The following is a 22,769-nucleotide window of genomic DNA, read 5'->3' on the forward strand; positions in this document are numbered from 1 at the left end:
TGGATATTTGAGTAAACCCATAACTGTAATAAAAATCCACTCTTCGTGTTATGAGATGGCAGGTTTTAAAGGGCTCTTGTGGGCATGAGTAAATGTTTGTGTGCAGCGACACCATTCGGTCCATCATCGAAATCGCATTTCGCAAATACAGCGCAAATGAAAAGTCTTGACCACAGAACAATGGGTGAATGTAAACAATAACTGTATTGTATCTCTATATGCGTTTTAATAGCCCTGTACATACGCGCAATGATCCATAGGCGTAGCTGACATAAAAATACTTTTGGAAAAAGTATTTGCCGTATATATTATATTTGCAGTTTGACAGGCTATAATCCAAATTATCATACTAGTTATTTACTGGACTATAACATCAATTGAAATAAATTCACCTATAAAATAAATGCATCAATTAATTAAAAACACCTAAAAGGTAAAAACATAGTATGTGTTTGTAATACGAAAAAAATACAAATAATAAAAAAACAATGCATTTTTTTAAAAACAAGTTTTACACGTCCTACAAAATATGACGTCCAGCATGTTTGATGTTCTCTTGATTGATGCTTTGCGTTTTTAGCAGCTACATGAGGATGAGAGTCATTATACAAATGATGATATCATGCAAGTCATTTGTCGTTGACTCATAACGCAGCCGATTTGCAGGGAGAGTTTCGCTGGCGCTGGAATCGTGCGGAAAGGCGATGCCATTACAATTGATGCATCATAAACATCAGTGGGTAAGGCCATCTTCCAGACAACAGCGCGGTAAATGACAAGAAAGCAACGTTACAGCACGGTGCACGTCACTAAGGGGGACAGCACATAGCCTGCAGCCAAGTGGACAGCAATGGCACCGATAAGACCAAACACGAAACGCATCGAATTTGCGGAAGTGAGCGAGCGGGTGGGGCCTCGACAGTAATGTGACCACAGACGCCGTTAGGATTGCGTGAAACGAAGCGTTATGTATGACCCTACAAAGACCCGTGGAGGTTTTTAAGGCCGGACGCGAAATGAGACGAGGACGTGCGCAATGTTGAAGGAGCGACTGAAATAGAGTTTATATGCACTAATTGTCTGGCGCTGAGTGAGGGGGCTAACTAACTAACACCAAGAGGATTACCATCATCATCATCACCATCATCACCACACGAGCGAGATCTCATGACTGGAAGCAATGTGAAACGCTGATATCGCTCATTCCTTCAGTATATTGAGGAATAATAATGAACAACGCGCAAGATATGTCTCCCGATTTTGTCTTGATGCGCCTGGTCTCCGCGGCCGAGGATGACCGCTTGGACGAGGAGAATGGGAATCTGTCGTCGGTGGCTATCAAGGGGAACTTTGAATGCACGCAGAATCACGGCCACATCTCGGCCGTGAACAAAGCTCCGCAGGCCAGCGGAACGGAGGCACCTGACTCGGGAGTGATGGCGACCAGACCTGCGCTGTCTGCGCCGCCTCCTCCTCTTCATTCAGCCGAGGCCCACGGTTACGATCTCACCCACCGGGGTGGAATGGGGCCTCAGCTGTTGGTGTTCAGAAACATATCGAGAGACTCCGAGGGATTCGCCGAGAGCAGCTCGGAGGATCAGCGCAGGGCTTTTGAGGACCAAGCGGCGCTCGCTTCCGAGTCCGGCGCTGTGGATGCTCAGCATCCGCCTACATGGACGCTGCATCCGCAGCTCAAGCTGCCAGCGGTTGCTACGGATACGGATGGAGGCGAGCTGTGCCACCGGCATCGCTTGATCACCGACAACCAAGACTGGCCGCCGGTCGTGGATCACAAAGCGAGCTCGGTGACGGCGCAGCGGCAGCTCCATCAGCTGCCGGACGGTCCTGTGCTGGAGCTGGCGAGGAAATTCGGCGAGCTGGGAGTCGCTCCGGTTCCCGAGTTTCTGCTCAAGGATGGCGAGCTGCAGCGCTGCTCGTGTCAAAGCGTGCTCGGCTCGGCTGGAATCAGGCAGGGAGAGGACCCTACCGAAACCAGCGATGCGCTGCTGGTGCTGGAGGGCCTCGGGTCAGAGGAGGTGAACGGCCTGGGCATCAACGCGTGCCAGAAGACCGAGTCTCAGAACGCGGAACCGGGAGCTTTTGCGCTCAAGTGTTTCCCTTCGGTGGTGTCAGGGGGACTTTGCTCGCCGGCGTGTTGCTTGTTACGAGACTCTGTAAACACAAGGCCTCAGGCTCCTGCCGGCGACAAACTGACTCCCGAGGTTCCGTCCCAAACCGAACCCAGCCAGGGTACCCCATGCTCCAGCCAGGCGTCGACGCCGAAGGCCCGGCCGGACCGGGGCGCGACCCGGGCGCATCTTTCCGCTGCGAGCGGAGGAGAGAAGACTTTGAAAGTACCAGGGAAATCCAGGAAGGGCTCGCTTAAAATCCGTCTGAGCAAACTTTTCAGAACTAAAAGCTGTAGTGGCTCTAACAACCTTTTGGACAAGAGACCGTCGGTCACGTTCTCCATATCCTCGGCGGGCAGTTTAGTTGACATGTCCGGAGCGAGCGGTGGAGAACAAGACGCGGCCAGGTGAGTCCTTCCGCCCAAAACAACCTTAATAAAAATACTGGAGGTTTAATCTTTTGTATAGGCCTACTTTGATTTGCACGTACACCTGTTTTCCTGTGACTGTATGACAGTTTCTTGTTTGTTTTCATGCAACTTAAACTACACACCTTAAATTCAAGTCTAAATCAGTTGTTTTTTTATATTGCTTGATGAATAGGACAACCACCAGTGTTGGGAAGTAACTAGTTTCATATAGGAACTAAGTAATGTAATTACTGGAATCTGCTAGCTACTGAGAAAAAAAAACTAAAAATGTTTCAAAGGGAGTTGCATCTGAATATTTTCACACACACATATACAGAAATAACTGATTTCTGTCCCAGCTGCAATGACTGCTTTAAAATACGAGACACCAATGTTTTGAGACGTTTAGGACAGAATAGAACATTTTTGTTTTACTGATTTTTGGGGGTTTATGTATACGCTTATTTTTTAAGATTAGGCCTACATTTTCCCCCAATGCATTGTTAGATGACAGTTTTTCCTGTCATATACAAGGATTTGATTAACATGCCTGCCTTAAATGTTCAAAAACATTTGAAAACCATTTAGAAAAGTAATCAGAAAGTAATTACTATTATTATCATATTTATTTTTTTAAATTAATTACTTATTACACTTTTGTAATTCAAAGTAACTTTCCCAACTCTGACAACCTTAGTCCAAATTATGGTTAGTAACCTATTTTGTGGCTAGTAACCCAATTTTAAGTTGTGGTACAACACATACCTTAATTTGCCATTAAATCTTACGCGGAAATTGTTTTATGGATATAGGTTTATGATTTAATGCAAGGCTTTTACTAGCATTCATTGTTTACTAATCTTTTACCTATGGCCTTTCTGCTTGTTGTGCAGCTTTACATTTGTAAAAATTTCTATCGAAGTTTTAGACCCTCATACTTACCGGTGATTAAAATTAACCAGGAAATGGGACACTTTTAGCATCATCAGCTAGTACTTTAAAAAATAACATCTTTTAGTCAGGATCACACGTAGGTGCAGTTTCTGTAAGACGTTTATAGTGTGATTATGCTTATAAAGCGTTGTACATTTTAGACTCACGTACAAAACAGAATTAATCAAAAATTGATATGCTGTCTTAAATTGCTTGTTTTCTTTCTGCAGCCAACCTGGACTAACAAGGGCACAAAGTGCCTTTTCTGCGGCCTCTTTTACTCCTGTTTTTACAGGTAAACAAAGATTTAAGGGAACGTAATAGCGTGGAAGCTAAAGGAATCCTTGGAACACATTAAATGAAACAAACCGCTAATGAGCTTTCACAGTGCATGGGAAATATATTGACACAGACACACGATTTGGATGAGATTAGTACCAATTATAGGCCATCATTTTTTTATTATGTTGTAACATTTTTGTAAAGAATGCTGTTAATGTCGTTCTTATGGCTCTTGTATTATGGCTGTGGTCACAGGGGAGACCGTGTCTTTGGTTGATGTGGACATCTCTCAGAGAGGCAGGAACTCCCCTCATCCTCCCACTCCTCCACCTCCTCCTCGGCGGAGCCTCAGTCTGTTAGGTGAGCTCCATTACAGAAGTTCACACATCTCCTTCGTTTCTGCTCTTCTTCATTCATACCTTTCACATCTCCGTCTGTTCACACTCTCGTAATATTTCTCCCCCATTACCTCGCGATATATTACCTTTATGCTTCGCACAGACATCTCTAGCTTGTTGTTTTAAACGCTACCGTTTTAAGATTTTTTTTAAAATGCTCTTTAAACAGTTCCTTATGTTTAACTAGGCTGCATTTGTTTTATTAAGTGTAATTGTATATTGTGAGCAACCATCGCTATTAAAATAAAAGTGTTATATTTTAATATAATGTAAAAAGTAATTTCTTCCTGTGATGGAAAGCTGAATTTTCAGCTGCTATTAACGTCTTTAGTGTCACGCGATCCTTCATAAATTATCTCACAATGCTACCCAAGAAACTTTGCTTATTATTGTCAATATTGTGGAACAAACTTTTGAACATGGAATTAACATCCATTTTAGGAGCACTAAATATAGACATAAAAATTTTCATTTCATTTATATCCTAAGGAGATTAAGTTACATAAGCTTCAGTATATTTAGAAATAGAGTAAAACGACTTATTTCTTTATATTGGTTAAGTATTTGTGCGCTAAATCTAGGACACTGACTGAAAGAAACAGTAGCGGATTTGTTAAATTTAATGATGACTTACATTTTAAGAGATAAATATACAGTTTTAGTCTGGGGACCTTCAAATTGTTCTTAAAGTGTGGAAAAGTTGGAAATGCGCTGATAGAAATAAATGCATAAATATGCTCAACGTATTTTGTGACCATTTAAACCAAACACATTTGTAATGTTAATGCTGTAACATCTAAGAACCGCCTACTCACCTGTCAATCAAATGTTCACTCCATTTCAAACTTTCCCAGTTACGTGTGGCTTTAAACGGAAACAATTATCTGATAATGTTGGATAATGCGTAAATGTTATTATTATTCATTAACGTGTGTGCTTTTTAAATGTTTTTCTTTTTATTGCTGTAAAAAATGCAATGTGCGTGGTGTTAAAAACAAAGCCCCTCTCCTCAAAAACCCATCAGAGGTGCTCGAAGAGTGAGTTTTTAACCTCACCTCTGCCATCAAACCTAAGGTGCAGTGTAGGACTACTACATGCTCGTTCTTTCACTTTGTCCTTTCATTTCTCTTTCTTATTCATTCTCTTCATTTCATGGTTACCGGAGTCTCTGATTGCATTCTGCAAGCATAAAATTCAAAGTGGGTTACTGTGTAAGTCTAGTTGCGCTTTGACTTCTGCGGTGTTTGGCTCACAGGCGAGCAGATCCGTTTCTGATAAAGTGAGGCCTCTGCAGGCGCTCTTCCAGTTCACCAGTTCAGTGTTTGGTCTTTGGTAGTGAAGATCGAAATGATCACAGGACTGGAGATGTAGCTACCGGATCTGAATATTTCTATATGATGAAACAATCTTTGTCGTGAGTGAATGGAGATGATTAGGTATGTGGATTATTCAGTCACTGTGTGTTTGAAGTTGATTTATCATGTTCAGGTCTGAGGTTTTAGGGAATATTCTGGGTTTCGGTACAAGTTAAGCTCGATTAAATGCTTTTGTGGAATTATGTGAATAGCGGGAAAATTATTTTGACTTGTTTTGTGCAAAAAAAAAAAAGTAAAAAGTAAAAGAAAAACCGAGGTGAAAGGGACTTATTTGTGGAGGATGTAAAAGAAGAAAATAAAATTTTATAATATTAACTTACATCATAACTTTTGCTACAAATGGTGTATTTTTGAGCTATAAAGAGGTTTAATTAATTGTTACGGATGTTATATTAACACTCACGTGTTCACGTACTGTGGCTTTACTGTTGACTATACAGTGACTATAATTCTTGTGGCAAACATTACTTAAAAGCGTTGGATCACAGATGTTCTTAAAAGAATATGCATTATTAGTGTAGTAAAGTAAAAAACAACAACAACAAAAAAATGTGTTATTTAAAAAATAACCTGAAATAAAATAAAGTAGCTGCCAAGGCAACATTTCTAATTTTAATTTACCTTACCTTGTGCTAAAATGACTAAATATTAAATAAACTGTATTAAAAAATTACAAAAGCATACAACGAAGTTACAGAAATTTTAAAAATGAGAATGTGTAAAAATAAAAGCTGAATCAAAGCTACATTAGTATCTCGCATAGAAACCGGAACATTTTGTAAAGTACATTTTTAGCATAATTTCTTTCCCAGCTGGGAAGAAATGAATTTCTCGTTGTTGTGAGTGTGTGATTGAATGCACATGCCAGCGTGTAGATTTATTTTTACAGACGCCCGTGTTTTTGCCCCACGTTGCTGTTCCCCGTGTCATGTGCTTCCTGTCACGGTGTCTTAGTCTTCAAGTGCTATAAGAGGATCAGATATTGTCACATAATTGGAGGATTTGTCCTGCTCCTTTATGGTTCAGACAGGCAAAACTACATGTTGCTCACGCATAAAGCGCAGGTCAATGAATGCAATCTTCGCGTTAGTTCCAATGCTGCGATGTAATCTAGCAGCGTTTTGATCTATTTCTGGTAATGTATGCAAGAGTGAAGGAAGTTGCGGCCCCTTTGCTCTGAAGACGAGTGGTGTTAGGGTTGAATTCGGTCATGTTCTGATTCCTCTTCATCGCCTGTGGCACCTGTCTCATTCTAATAGACCTGAACCTTCTCTTCGCTTCTGTCTCCCCTTCTATTGCTTCTTTTTCTGTGACATCTCCTTACTCTCCTGGCTCTGAACCCTCCCTCCTGCTCTCTTCCAGACGATATAGGTGGGCCGCAGCCTGGGCCTTTCCTAGTGAGTGTTATGGGGGCCTCCCTGCAGTCTCTCCCTCTGCCTCTTCCTCCTCCTCCCCCTCTCCACGCCACCATCCAGCATAGTCTCAGCCTCAATGGTAAGACTTGGGTGCAGTGGAGGGGCCGGTGTGTGTGTGTTTCAGGGTGTCTTTCTGGTTCTGAGAGCAGACTCCAACCTCCCTTTCCCCTGTTTTTTCGGAGGCCGGCTCAGTTTCTGCCCTCAGAAGCACCTTTATTCCATTCATTAAATGCAAAGAGAAGCGTAATAAAGTGCGAATGCAACTGTGGTATTCTTGTGAAAGGCAAAGACAATACATGCCACCCACCACATGTATCGTTTTGCTTGACAAAGGCTTTGGTTGATCGTGTGGTTTCGTTTTTCAGTTCCTGCCGTTCGGAGGAAAAAGGTGGTTTAATGTGCGTTTGTGAAGAGAGGAAGTGTGAGCGATGGTGTCATACTCTAGAGTTCAAACTTAAGCTTCTTATAATAGAACTTATGTATAAGATATAAAGGAGGTTAAAGAGCATGTACACATGGTTATTGGTAGTTGATATGACATTTCATCAGTGTGCTATCAGTGTGATGTGCTATATTGGAGGCCGGGGCAAGTTGTCACAGGGGGGAGTTGATTTAAATAGAAGGGTTTTGGTAAATTAACAATGGTTTTATATTATACACCCAGTTCAGAATCCTATGAAATTAGAATCACCAATCAGCTGTTGGGCAGACAAGTGCAAAAAATATAAAACTGGGACATGTTCCTGGGCAATGAAAATGTTCAGTTGTTTTTTTGCACAATACACAAATGAAATGAACATTCAGAAATAAACCTGCAATGGTAAATATTCACCATTGTAAAAAAACGTGACAACTAGCCCTGGTCTAATTCATCTAAATAATATATATTATGTTCTTGTCTAATTGTTATACGTAGTTTATGTACAGCTTGATATTAGACATTACAGACGCTTCTAGTCAATTGCAGGACCAAAATTATACACTTTCCTGTTTATAAATAATTTTTAATCTAACTGTTAATTGTTTTGTACTGTTATACTGGTATACATTCATAACGTTGCAAAAGATTTCTATTTCAAATAAATGTTTTTTCAACCATTTCTCAAAGAATCCGGACCGAAAATATTCATTAAGAAGCACTTATATAATAATAAATGTTTCTCGAGCAGAAAATCCGCAAATTAGAACAATTTATTCAACTTATTACTGATGCCGGATATTCAGCTTTGCCGTCACAGTAATGATTTACTTTTTTAAAATACACTACATATTATATTTCACGGTATTACTAAATTTATTGTATTTTTGATTACATTTTTCGTTTAGCTAGTTTTAGAATGCAACTCAATATTTGCAGTTGTGTTTAAAAATGCTTCTCCTTTGCCTCAGATGCTTTCTTCCGGGCACTTCCACATTCGGCCCCATCACCAATGGAGACTCCGGCTCCTGCTAGAGTGGCCCCGCCCCCAATCATGTGTCCACTGAGAGGGGCCGATTCCAGCAGCTTCACTGCCAGCCTGAGAGAGCTGGAGCGGGTGAGAAAAACGGTTTCCCCTCGGATGATTGTCATTTGCCGTTTTCAGTTACGCTTACTTTTTAACAATGAAATATGACTGCGGCTTCCTGCGGTTGTGGGTTTCGTGTGTGTTTTTCACCGTTGCGTGATCATTGTGTGTTTGTGTCTGCAGTGTGGCTGGTATTGGGGGCCGATGAACTGGGAGGATGCCGAAATGAAGCTGAGGGGAAAGCCAGATGGCTCGTTTTTGGTGCGGGACAGTTCAGACCCACGATACATCCTCAGCCTCAGCTTTCGCTCACAGGGAGTCACACATCACACACGTATGGAGCACTACAGAGGTAAACACACACACACACACACACACACACATACTATGGTGACCATATGTGCCATTTTCCCCAGGATTCTATATTACCTAAAATATTTAGGTTTTAGTTTCGTTTACGTGTGCAGACTAGGGGTATGTGATACTGAAAAAATATCTATATCTCTATATTTTCTGGTATTTTATCAGTAATGATAATAAGACGATATTTTGCTGAGTGTGTTATTGTGCTGGTACCTGAAGGACTGCCATAGAAAATAGACTTTTTGATAGTCTTCGTATTTTGTGCGGAGGTTAGTTCACACTGATAGAAATGAATATTTTCCAATAAATTTTAACTGGGTTATACATTTTATGGGCATTTTACCTTTATAAGCCATTCTTTTTGACGCTGATATTTGAAATTATTTAAATAATAAAATATACCATGAATGTCAAATCGCACATTGTTAAAACAACAATTACTATATATTAAATGCAGTTAAAGTGTCTACTTTTAAGGTTTCAAATAAGTAACTGGAGACTAAAATGTCAAAATTTGGTTGAAATAATGTTACGTTGTCATTCAGTGTAATACAGTATTCATATAAAAATTCAAACGTTTATTCTGTGTTTTACATATTAAAATATATAAAGCATATTACATTTTATTGTGTTTTAAATCAGTATTAAAATCTTACTGAAAAATAGGCAAAATCTTAGTGGCAAATTTTAAATGTAAAAGTACAATTAATTGGTATTTGGGGTGAAAGTAATTTGTCTTTTAATGTGTCATAAATTGATTTTTGTTGTAAATATACCTTAAACGGAATCACATTTTGGGGAAACGTGTGATATATGTTTTTGTTTTGGTTCAGAAAAACAAAAGAAAAATTGCTATTAATTTAAACAGAAAACTCAATTCAAACAAGAATTTAAAGCAGCGTTACACTTATTGTCAAAGACACGTTTTCGTGTTTAACCCATATACATGTTTGTAAATGTGCTCAAACTATTTTAGTGTAGCTAATAAACACACGAAAACCACATCCTCCAGGGGTTTCAGATTCAGATCAGATTAGTCAGATTAAACTGTGTTGCCTACACCACCTGAACAAAAACACTAGATTTCCGGTTGAAATTATTATACCATTTCAGGTTGAAATAGTAATATTAATAAAAACGGCAGTACATATTTAGTTAACACAATCATGTGGTCTTAAATGAATTCATCTTTTCACTTTGTATGAATATTTTTGTCTTTGGGAAAATAAATGTTTTGGATCAAAAATAAGTATCATTTTAAAAACAGCTCCTAAATTTGTCTGCAACCGATTTGTAGTGTATTTCTTTCCCTGAAAGTTTGTTTTTAACACTTCAGGAACCTTCAGTTTATGGTGCCATCCTAAATTTGAAGACCGCTGCCATTCTGTGGTGGAATTCATCGAGCGAGCCATCATGCACTCTAAAAATGGGAAATTCCTCTACTTCCTACGTTCACGTGTACCTGGTAAGGCTGCAAATATCACTTGCAGACAGGATTAACAGCCATTTCTACTGAATAAAAAGCATTTGATTGTTTTGTTCGCTGCAGGAAAAATATAGGAACAAAAAAAGGAGTGTTTTTGTTTTTTCTTATAAGATTATTGGTTCCCTCGATGCACGCAAAATAATTATTAGTTATAGCCTAATCCTGTCCACGTATGCATTTTTATAAACAAGTTGCTGTTATGTTATGCCATGGTATGTTATGGACATGAAACACATTAATTGTGTTTTATTTGGAGTCGGGTATGAGTTTGGCCTATATATATAAATAACATATAATGCGCACAGTTTATTTTTTCTTGCATGTCATGTGCAGGGTATAAATCTAATACACAAAGGACGGGACACAGTTGGCTAATTTGATTATCAACAATTGAATATTTCCCCCTTTTTAAGGGGTAATGCAGACAATTTATGTGTTTAAAACCAGCTGCTTTTCATACTACATTAAATTAATGTTGCATAATGTGAATAATAGTTTCAATAGATTAGATTTAGATATATTCAGCAACAAAAACTTGATACATTTAATTCCTTTGACGCAATCCTATTTTGTATAGTATTTGGATAGTATATAGTATTTTCTATATTATTATAGTATTCATTAATGTTTTAAATGATTTTTTATTTCTCGAATTTCACTTTGCATTTTAATTTACATTTTTGTCAATTTTATTTTATTGGCTTTTTAATATTTCTGATTAGCTTTAATTTATTTTCATTTCAGTTTTAGTCATTTTAATTCATTTCATTTTCATTTGAATTGTTTTCTTTTAGGTAGTTCTATGCATTATTCATATTGTTTGTAAACAGCAAAAGCCGGTTTGAGGTTGTGCGAAATAAAAGGTAATGAAATGTGTGCCGTCTGTTTTAGGGTTGCCCCCGACTCCCGTGCAGCTGCTCTATCCGGTCTCACGCTTCAGCAATGTGAAATCACTCCAGCATCTGTGCCGTTTCTGCATCCGACAACTCGTCCGTATAGACCACATCCAGGAGCTACCCCTTCCTAAGTATGACTCACTCACTTTGGCTTATTTACATTTCCAATACACAAATAAAACGGTCCAGGTCCAGAAACGTAGTAAATACATCGGTAAAACAGGATGTGACATCAGTAGCTCAACTTTAGCTTTGCCACGCTATGAGAATACTTTTTTCAGTTCATGGTTTCAGTTTATGGATCTTTGATTTCATCAAAAATATTAACATTTTTGTTCTGAAGACGAACGAAGGTCTTACGGGTTTAGAACGACATGAGGTTGAGTAATTAATGACCGAATTTTTGTTTTGAGGTCAATGTATTACAATGTATTGCAATTTTGGCAAAGCTGAATTTTCAAGCAGCTGTTGCATTCATTGATATTATCAGTCAAAATCATTTCATCATTGTAAATACAGTATATAAGAGATGCTTGAAAGACTCGTTGCTGACCTTCTGTCATAATTTGTCATAAATTAAGTGAAGAACACAGTTTAACATATACATAAAGAATATGGCGTTCAGTTGCCCTATTAAAGGTATTTTAAAGTAAATTATATTCACTGAAATGTATAAAATAGTACTGTCAAACATGATTAATCGCATCCAAAATAAATGTGTTTGTTTATGTAATATATGTGGGTGTACTGTGCATACTGCATATGTATTATGTATATATAAAAAACACACAGATACAGCATATATTTTGAAAATATTTACATGTATATGTTTATATTGGTATAAATTATATTTGTATGCATGAAATATATAAAGGTGTCATTTTTCAAAAACATATACATGCATGTGTATTTATATACATAATAAATATACACAGTACACACACATATTATGCAAATAAAAACACTTATTTTGAATGTCAAGAGAAATCATTTACAATCCTATTTTTGTCAATACTGAGCAAACTTTTAGTTAGTAATTTGCATGCGTTGTTGGGATTTATTGAAATAAGCATACATAACTTCGCCTACAAAGTGCCTAAAAAGACTAACTTTTATTATTTATTTCATCTTAGACCGCTCATTGTCTACTTGAGGAAGTTCTATTACTATGATCCAGAGGAAGAGATGTACCTGTCAATCAAAGGCATGCGCCAGGCGGCAGGTGTGGAACAGGAAGCCGAGTCTGAAACATAGCCAGATGGCTCCTTTTCACTGTACGTACCTGCATCTGCTGTACGTTCATTATTTTGATGCTCGGTGCCAGTATGTTCAAATTACAGAACACAAATGGATTGTCTTTTAGGCTTTCTGTGTGTGGATAATAGATGGAACAGCGCATGGACACTTCCTGGTGCACAGCTCTGCTCCAACTCCCTGCCAGTCTTCCAGCAGAAGCCAATGAACATCAGCCGACTGGCCCCTCCTCTTTGACCAATACGCAGACAGAAGGAGAACAGAGGAGTGCTGGAATACTGTCTATGTTGAGCGGGCAAATAAATCCAGAGACTGACATGACAGACTTGAAACAGCAAACTGGACAGCAAACAGTGGACTTGAAAAAATAATTAAGTTGAAGAAAAAAAACAAAACAAAAAACGATCAAGGACATTTGACTTGGGGTACTAGCAAAAGCCTTCATCTGTAGGTTATATTACACTGAAGTTTTTAAACTGGCCAGTTTGTGAATCCATCTCTGTTTGGTTCTTCTTTCTTTCCTCATCAGGCCCCTGACCCCTGGGTGGAGTGTGTGACCCCTTTATTTGTCCTTTCCCTGATTGTAACTCCTTCAGTCTGATCAGGCCACATGAACTGTATTTTGAGTAAAATACAAAGTAAACTTGAAAATAAGTGGTGGTATATTTGATGACTTTTCCCACATTATTTATGATTTAAGATTATAATCGCGAATTGTCTCGCCACTGGACATATCTGTTTTTCCTTGCAGATCACTATATTGAGTTACCCATTTTTTAATCATCATGGTGATTCCAAAGTTTTTCTTTAAAAGTGTTCTGTATTAAAGCAAGGCAGTACAGGCAAAAACATTGTTTTCCATGCACTGGTTAATTTTGAGATTTTAAGAATTGGCATGATGTTAGATTTCAGACCAGTGGAAAGAAACCATCCAAAATATACAAGGTTATTTTATTACACTTCTTCTTTTCGTGTCTGTTGATTTCGATTATGATGTATATCTTTAAAGGCCGTTTTCTTTCATGCTCCGAGCTAGTAATATCTTCTACTGAAGCGCTTTCACATAAACAAACTTTCCAGTGTTTCCTATTTATATTCTAAAGGGTTTTAGGGAGGAGTTTGGTCATATATCATTTGCCAATTGCATCATTTTATTTAAAAAAAAGAAAAACAATAGTGAAAAGCTTTTGTTCTGGTTGTTTTCTAAATATTGGAGTTGATATATTCAAATTTTTTCGCCGTAAAAACACTCTAATAGTCAACTAAATGAAATAATTTTGAACCCAGTTTCATTTAATGTTCAGATTTCTGTTGTGGAAATGTAAGCAAATTAATTCACATTTAAACATAACCTTTCATAAACATTTGTGGTTATAAATGTATTGAATCAATAATAGAATCAACTGGGAAGGTACGGTGATATTATTAGTTACATTTTTACCTGGAATGCCTTGCCTCAGAATACCATGGGATTTGACTGTGATGATCATTAAGTATGATTGTATTACTATCTGCTACTGTCATTGTCATAGTAACACCACAGTCCTTTTTTTGTTGGGGACATCATACACAATTAACAAACTAAATGGGTGCATTGCATTGCATGGATTTTTATTGTTTTTTATATACAGCTAGTTATAAATACTATAACCCAGCCCTAACAGAAAACTTATATTTTTATAATTTTACAAAAATCTTTGCATTTATAATTGATTTTCAACTGTGCAAGTCCAAAAAGGAGGCTTATCCAGATTTAACTTTTGTCTCCAAAATATGGTTAAATACACACACACACACACACACATTTTTTTTTTCTATCCTTTGCTGTTATATATACAGCTAACGATGCCTAAACATCAAATCGAACTGCCACAAAACAATTGGCATATACAAATATGCAAAATGTGATGTTAAAAAGTCAACGATGCACCATATATGCACCCATGTATTCTTATGGAGCACCTGCTTTGTATTACAATAGAAAAGTAACAAGTTCTAGGCTGATCGATCGAAATTCTTGTTTATTACTTTTGATTGATATGCTTTACCCTTTTTTAACTGGGCGAGCTAAACGTCCATGAAATCAAGCCTGTGTATTATTGGTTCATCATATTATTTTGACTTCTTTACAACGCCCACCTTTCTCTTGAAAACTCGACAATCTATTGGCCAAAAATATATCCTTCATCTGTCATAGAAATGCTGCCTTATCGCATTGGTCGGAACAAACGTCAATCGAACAAATGCCATAATGTGATTGGTCAGGTCAGCGAGCTCGCGTTGATTGACAAGTACCCTGATTGGCCAGAGGTCGCGGGTGGGGCGGTATCTAGTGTGGGCTCTTCAAGGCTTCACGGAGAGTGAATGTCGTCATGAGCGGTGGGTAGGAATTATAACGTTGGTGTTTATATTACTATGTTACTTTCTTAAACATTTTCTTGAGCGAACGAACCGATATACATTTTATGTCGTAGCTAGCACACACGAGTTAAAAAAAAAACATGCGTAGCATGGCGATTGTACCAAATGCACACTTCCGGAATCACGGTTCTTTTCCGCAGCGAAGAGTTTATCTGGCTAGTTAGCGCTTTAGCATGCTAAGCCAGCAGTTTCCTCCTCCATCAGCGCACTCTCGAGTCTGTTTGCCCGCAGACAGAATAACGTTTGAAATAGCGCACTGCATGCTCGCAGAAAGACGAAAACGTCTAAACGGCTGGTTAATACATAATAAGATTGGAGATTAAAAGGATATTTTAGAGAATTCGGTTAGCATAGCTCAACCACTTGCAGGCGTCTGACGTTTAACGTTAGCCCGTTAGCGTTAGCCGCTGGTTTCAGCTTGCAACTAAACTGTATGTTGATTATATATAAGCTTAGAAACACCACTTCCTTCTCTCCCAAATGTGCAGTACCCGCACAAGCGTTGGTTATCGGCGGTTGTGCCCTGGTTTTCAGCCTGATTAGCTTGTTACGAGAGCAAGTTATTCTTCAAGTAAAGTTGCAAAACCGTTAAACGCGATGGCAGAAAGCTCGCCGTGGTCTAATTCCTTTAGGCTTGCTATGGTTTTGATCCCGTTCAAATAAATGCGAATAAACAGTTAATTTTGGTCCAGTTAGCCGCCTAGCGAGAATCATAACGTCAAGTGTTTATTTGGTTTGGGGTCTGAGGTCTTAGTACATGCGGGGTCAATGGGGTCAGTGCTGGGTGTTTACCATAGATGTATATATACCAGAGCAGCGGCTCTTGTAAGCCCTAGTTCTGATGAAGCCCAGCACTTCAGGACCAGGATTGAGAACATCTTATGGTGTGCTATTAGTGGATTGAGTTTTAAACCCTGTCCCGCTGAATCACTCCTCTCCAGGGTTTAGATTATCACAGGTAACGCCTCCTTGGCTTCGCTGTCATAACTGAAAGTGCATGCTTTTCTGTTTTGTTTTGCTTTGACCAGAACAATCTTGTTTTTTGATTCGTTCGGTGTTTCCAGTTTCTGTGCAAACATTGATCACTTTGGAAAATAAGGAGACTGCAGGCATGCACACAATTAATTTGACTGCATTTTTACTGTCAAATGGAGATTGATCGTTCAGAGAGTTTGGATGGTTTCTTTGCATTAATAGATTCACCTTCTTCTCACAGATCTAAAGGACAGTATGGCCACCACTGTCGCAGTCAGCCCCAGTGAATATCTTCAGCCCTCCACCACCACTTCTCAAGTAAGGTCCCGTCTGTCTGTATTTTTAGACTATATCTTGAATGTAATGGCAATGTTAAACCGATAAGCCAATAATTAATTTCATGTTACCGATGAAAAGTAATTTGAAAGGCTTTAGTGAAACTACATTAACTGGTTATTCTACGTTTTTATAAATTTCATGTAAAGACATTCAAATAAAATGATGTAGAAATACTGAGAAAAAAGTTTAGCTATAGGTAGTGTAATTCAGATTCTTATTTTTATTTATGAAAAAGGGGTAGAAATAATAAGTTGAAAAGTTCACAGAATCTAAACATTGGTGTAATTTATTTTATTGGTTTCTTTAGTGTGAGAACTTGAGATATTTGTGAATTCGCTGATGAATAAGATGTTATTACATTTGTAATGTGCCACGGATGTCGATATTCATTTTGAAAATTATACTCGATAGATATTCAATTATATTTTTCTCAAAAAAATAAAATTTGACAGTGTCATTAAATTGATTGTTTTTAAGATTGATTTCAAGTAGAAGCTAAACGACAGAAATATTGTTGGAATTTAAAAACGTAAAAAAAAACATGGTACTGATTGGTTAATTGCTGCGTTCCACTCTCAAATATTTACAAACACTGAGTTAGAATTTCGTGCGTCTTGTTCAGTAAGATTTTACAAGAAAAGATTTTCTTTTTTTTTTTTTTTTCATTTAAAAAATCCTAATTTTAACTTCTGTGTTTGCTTGTTTTTATTTTGTGTTTATGCTTCTCTACTCATGTTTATGTAATTATTCCAACTGCTGACATGGCAATAAAAATAACTCAATCCAGAATCCATTCAGTCAGCAGAGATCAAACATGTCGAGCCGATTTTAGAACACATTTTTTTCATTTGTCACACACGTCCTAGCAACAAGCACATAATGCCCAGTTTTTCTCTTTAACCATTTACACGCTGTTCTTATTTTAAAAGTCATGTGATGTATTCTGGCCTTAAACTGTATATTTGACAGCTGTGCCCCAAAAAACAATAGCTATGCCAGTTTAATATCTTTTCTTGTACTCTGCAATCTCTTTCATCACCATGAAAGAAACACTGCTCTGTTCTTTTCATGATTGCGTTCTAAAAATATCAGTTAGCCGAACTCTGTTAAATATTTCCTGCTGCTAACTGTGTATCAACACACTCTCTCATATAGGATTCTCAACCCTCCCCGTTGGCGCTTCTGGCGGCTACCTGCAGTAAGATCGGGCCTCCGGCCGCCCAGGCTCCAGTCAGCACTCCACCGTCTCAGCCAACCACTCGCCGCCTGCACCCCATCAAGCCCGCCCCTATTGCTCCGGCTCCACCCAAAAACCTCGGATTCCTCTCAGCGAAGGGAAATGTTATCCAGCTGCCCGCGGGACTGGGTTCATCAGGGGCCAGCCCGATCGTCTTCACTATTCAGAGCCCTTCACGTCCAGCAGGCACATCCACTGCCAACATCCAGTACCAAGTGATTCCTCAGTTCCAGGGCTCTCAGACCATTCAAATGATGCCTCAGGGAGGACAGATCCAGATCATCCCCGGAACCAACCAGGCCATTATCACCTCACCCGTCACAGTTCAGACTGCCACGGCGGCTCCGCAACCTCTGGCCCCGGCCCCCCAGCAGAAGACGGTGGCAATCAAGCCGTCTTCTCAGAAACGGCGGCAGAACAATGCCGGCGTGAACGCTAATGTTGTACGGCTCCCCGGTGGACTCACGCTCCCACTCAATGTTAGTACGGGCGAGGTGGGAGGAGCGCAGGTTGTTACAGAGACTGCTGCTGCTCCAGTGAAGGGTAAGAGAGGCAGGAAGAGACAGGTGGCTATAGCCCCACCCATTCCGACCCCTCAACCCGCCTCACCACCACCTGTAGCTGAACAGGTTGAAGCCTTGCTAATAGAGACCACAGCCGACAACATTATTCAGGTAAGTGAGTTTTTGTAGTTCTGCTGTGGCTTCCTGCTTAAAATTGTGAAATTCTTGTTTTAATAGCTAGTTTCCTTGATGTTGTTTTATCTGGCAGATAGCTACGTCAAAATGACCTTTATGGTTTACGCTGTTCTATGTCGGCATGGGTCTCAAGGGAAAAATCAAGGGATTTTTTTGTTATTTTCTTTGCATAACCGATCCTGTTAAAATTAGATTGAAAGTATGCTAAAATATGCATTTTTTTTTTAAGATCATGACATTATTATTATACATACAAGTACATTTCATCACCAGTGCAAAATAATTTCTTCTCAGCATTTAAATATACATAAAAAGTATTACTTAATAAATTTGTATTACAAATTTGCTTGTAATGTGCTGTGATTTTTTTTTATTTATTTAATTATTTTTTTATTGTATGGTCAAGTAACTGGGCTTCATTTTAGTTTTAGTGTACTTTTAGTTTTATATAAAATTCACCCCGGACGTATGCAGCCAGCTGTTTTTGTCCCTAATAATGTCGTCCTGTCCCAGGCAGGAAATAATCTCCTGATCGTGCAGAGTCCAGGGGGGAGTCAGCCTGCTGTGGTGCAGCAGCTGCAGTTGGTTCAGCAGAAAGCAGATCAGCAGGTTGTTCAGATCCCCCCGCAGGCTTTAAAAGTTGTACAGGCCGCCTCTGCCACACTTCCTCCTGTACCACAGAGGCAGACAGTCACACCCAGTGTGCAGGTGTCTCCTCCAGAACCAACGCAGGTACTCCAGAAAACAACATTATGGTTTAATCAAGCTTTAAACTAAGGCAAATAAGATTGCATTGCTAAAAAAAAGTTAGAAAAAATAAGTTATTTAAAGATTTCGTTCATGTGTTTTGCTCCCCCAGGTGCTGATTAAAACAGCCTCAGGTGAATGGCAGGCTGTACAGCTACAGGAGACAACTGTTACCACGCCAACAACACCCACCAGCACACCCACACCTGCTGTGGTCACTAAGAAGTCTCAAACGGGGACACGGAAAGAAAGAACTCTCCCTAAGATCGCCCCGGCTGGAGGAGGTCTGATAACGCTGAACGCAGCCCAGCTGGCTTCTGCTGCTCAGGCAGTTCAGACCATCAATATTAATGGTGTCCAGGTGCAGGGTGTTCCTGTGACGATCACCAACGCTGGGGGTGAGTGAGTGAGTGAGTGAGTGCGTGAGCTCTTAATTTCGACGGATATCCAGCTCGTGATGTGATGTTAACGGGATCTTGGCTGCATTTTGACTGGTGTCTTTCAGGGCAGCAGCATCTCACAGTGCAGACGGTTCCAGGTGCGGGTCTGCAGCTGGGCGGAGTGCAGACACAGACGCAGACCATGCAGGTGGAACAGACGCAGACGCTCGCCCTGGAACTGCAGAGTCAGCCAGGAGAGAAAAAGCGGCGGATGGCCTGCACCTGTCCAAACTGCAAAGACGCAGAGAAGAGGTGGGAAAGCTTCACATATAATGGATTTGTTTGTAACTGGGCTAAGATAGGTCTTTGGATAGAAAGTTTTGGATTTAATTACAAACATGCAGCTTTTTGCTTCACAAGACGTAAATTGGTGAACTAAAGCCATGTAGATCTTTTGAAATGTAGTCAATTAATGTATTAAAATATAAGAATTAATTTGCAACAAAACATTGCATAGTATAAATAAATATATCCTAAAATAATAAAATAAATAAATAAAATTGAAATTGTTTTTTTATTAGTTTTTGGCGTCAATAATTGTTCTAATCATCTTCTTTCCCCTTTAAAAATATGTTAAATGTACAACAGTAACCTAAAAAGTGGGAAAGTGCATGTACATATATTATATATATATATATATATATATATATATATATATATATATATATATATATATATATATATATATATTATTATTATTATTATTATTATTTTTATTTTTTTTTTTTTTCTAGTTAATGTATTTTTTTTTTTGATAAATATCAATTAAATTCAAATTGTCAGCAAACTGCTCTGTGTTCTTTTCCATCTAGATTATCTATCATTAGGTTGTAACTGTGAGGCAGATCTCAGATCAGATTTGACAGTGACCAAGTTTCTCAGTGGCCCGATGTTGTTCACTTTTACTTTTATATTGAATGGTTTTCATTGAAATACTGATCACGTCAAAAATCACTTTCTACTTGCTGCAGGCCGGGAGAGGTGGGGAAAAGAAAACACATCTGCCACATAGCAGGCTGCGAAAAGACCTTTCGAAAGACTTCTCTGCTGCGAGCGCATGTCCGACTGCACACGGGAGAGAGGCCCTTCGTGTGCAGCTGGGTCTTCTGCGGAAAACGATTCACACGCAGCGACGAGCTGCAACGACACGCCAGGACACACACGGGTATGCAAGCTTCAAACACACACGCGCGCTAAATACAAGCGTGACGGATCAGGGCCGAAATTTTCATGCTTTTTTTTTTTATCTGTTTGCAGGAGACAAACGCTTCGAGTGCAATAAGTGTCAGAAACGTTTCATGCGGAGTGACCACCTCACAAAGCATTACAAAACGCACATCAACACAAAGAGCCTGTGAGCGACGTCTCTCACAGGGTTTCAAGGACTCCGAGGGGGATAAGAAAGGAAAACGCTGCTCCCGGGGGTTTGTGAGATGGGAGGAAACGGAGGTCAGCCCGCCCTCACGTGTACGACGGGGCCCTGGAAGAGCATCGTTTCGACCAGCCGTTTCAGGGTAAACTACTCCCGCTGACCACTTTTTTTTAACTCGCCCTCGTCAACAGAGGAACTTAAAGTGTGGCCCTCAACTGGGATTCATCAAGAACATGGATGTCAGTTGTGTTTTGGCTGATTCCTCTGTAATACAGAGCAGATAAGACATCTGTCTCTGCACCAACAGACACTCCAGCCAAAAAAACAAAACCGCTACTTTTCCCCCGGACTTACAGCTTCTCACATGATTTTGGTGGTTTTAGCTAAACCAAGCCCCTCCTCACATGAAGTGTAGCAGCTAATGGACAGTGTTTCCTGGCTTTTATTGTGTAAATGTTTGTTTTCATACATACAAACATACATTTGTACATACTATGGCAAATTTGCATACGCTTTGGACAAACTCTTTGACCCAGTTAAATTATATTCAGTTGATAAATGATTTTTTTTTTTTTTTTTTTAAGTCTGCTTTGGAATTTTAAACAGAAGCTTGAAACTTTGTATAACTTTGGTTGGTTGTTTTTAATATTAGTGGAGGTTTGGCAAAGAAATATTTTGGCTTTTACATACTTGTCCATGTTAGACAATCATGTCTGATGTAGAGGAGATGAACAGGAGGGTAAATATCTTTGGACTTGCTACGTGCGGAAAGATTGATCATCAAAATAAGGAATAATTTATTTATTAAGAAAAAAAACGGCGTTGAATGAATGCAGGTCGTGTCTTTATGAAAAGATTGCAAATGTGTCCATTCAAAAAAATTGATATATATAGTAGATAAGATGATCTTGTGTTTTATGTTCTCATGTAAAGCAGGATGAAATGTCTCGCATAACAGGATGAAAATGTGATTGTTGTTACATTACACCAACTGAAATGTTTTATTTCATTGAAGGTACACGCAAGTCCACGCTGATGGATTTAATGGTTCACTAAATTCAGTCATTCCATTTAAGTTCATCCAAGTTTTTGTCCAAGCTCTCTAAAAGAGGCCTTAAGAAGAAAAAAAAATCTGTGCTTATGTATGTTTGTATAGTGTCCGAGTTCACGCTGTTGTGTTTGGGTGTAAAATGTAGGATAATTGTTACACAAACGTGTATTGGCTGTTGTTGCCAAACATGAAATATGTGGACTGTGTACAGTGTAAATGAGAAGGAAAAAAAAGTTGTATAGTTTCATTCCTATAATATCTAAGACTAATAGATTACCCTTTTTATTGACTAAAAGTTGCCTTAGTCTGCAGCACCCCATATTTAAAGAGATTTGTCTTTTTCCAGGGAACTGCATTTGTAGACCTGCTTTTTTTTTTTTTTGTCTAACTTATAAAGTGTGAAGAAATGCCAATTTATGTGCACTGACCAAATTCAGGGTTTTCACTGAGTGGATAATTTAATTTTTGGTTCATGTACCTACATCTGATTTGACAGAATAAAAAAAGTTCTTTATCTATCCTTGATAAACCCCACATTTAAAGAGCCCTGGCTTTGAAAATCGGTAGGTAACCCTGTGTTTGTATAACTTGTATTGAGGAGCTTAGACCAGAGAACTTGCTATCTTTTTCTACAGTCAGACCACCGCTCCCACTCACCCAATAAAGCATAACACAAGACACTTGAGTGTTTCTCTGTTTTTCCACTCACTCTGATGTTTAAGTCAAGATTACATAGTTCATACTAGCATCAACAACAGAGCCCATTTTAGAGTTAATAATCTTCTTATTATATTAATAAGATTGGAGGAAGAACTTTAAATTTCAATATATTTTTTTAGTTTCTTGCAGAGAATTACTTTTTTGTGATTATTTGTAAATATAGCAGTGCTATATATATAGCAGTGCGTTATATACTTGAAACCTGAAACCTTAATTTTCATGTTTTCATTTCATCTTTTTGGGTGAAAAAACATTTAAAGTGACACGCACATCTTTGCTTTTAAAGGTGTAGGCATAATGTTATTAAAATTTGGAAAGTAAC

General features: G+C 38.7%; 2 protein-coding genes across 4 annotated transcripts; both read left to right on the plus strand.

The window, feature by feature from the left end:
• Positions 1–653: 653 nt before the first annotated feature.
• On the plus strand, positions 654–13,101 carry socs7 (suppressor of cytokine signaling 7). 3 transcript variants are annotated; one of them, XM_043252788.1, is made up of 10 exons: positions 654–2,536; positions 3,703–3,767; positions 4,010–4,114; positions 6,891–7,022; positions 8,333–8,478; positions 8,632–8,800; positions 10,148–10,276; positions 11,189–11,324; positions 12,327–12,467; positions 12,579–13,101. In XM_043252788.1, exons 1-9 carry the CDS (start codon positions 1,230–1,232, stop codon positions 12,445–12,447), a joined length of 2,310 nt encoding a protein of 769 aa, XP_043108723.1. In that variant the 5' UTR covers positions 654–1,229; the 3' UTR covers positions 12,448–12,467; positions 12,579–13,101. The 3 variants fall into 3 exon arrangements, with proteins under 3 accessions (XP_043108723.1, XP_043108722.1, XP_043108724.1); XM_043252787.1 differs by having other exon boundaries at positions 655–2,536; positions 12,557–13,101; XM_043252789.1 differs by lacking the exon at positions 6,891–7,022 and having other exon boundaries at positions 655–2,536; positions 12,557–13,101.
• A 1,664-nt stretch (positions 13,102–14,765) lies between these two features.
• On the plus strand, positions 14,766–22,405 carry sp2 (sp2 transcription factor). Its single transcript, XM_043252793.1, has 8 exons — positions 14,766–14,826; positions 16,085–16,161; positions 17,338–18,093; positions 18,631–18,849; positions 18,977–19,262; positions 19,370–19,556; positions 20,276–20,469; positions 20,562–22,405. Exons 1-8 carry the CDS (start codon positions 14,820–14,822, stop codon positions 20,660–20,662), a joined length of 1,827 nt encoding a protein of 608 aa, XP_043108728.1. The 5' UTR covers positions 14,766–14,819; the 3' UTR covers positions 20,663–22,405.
• Positions 22,406–22,769: the final 364 nt, after the last annotated feature.

The sequence above is a fragment of the Puntigrus tetrazona genome, chromosome 11 (assembly GCF_018831695.1).
Source record: "Puntigrus tetrazona isolate hp1 chromosome 11, ASM1883169v1, whole genome shotgun sequence".
In the NCBI taxonomy this organism is placed as follows: domain Eukaryota; kingdom Metazoa; phylum Chordata; class Actinopteri; order Cypriniformes; family Cyprinidae; genus Puntigrus; species Puntigrus tetrazona.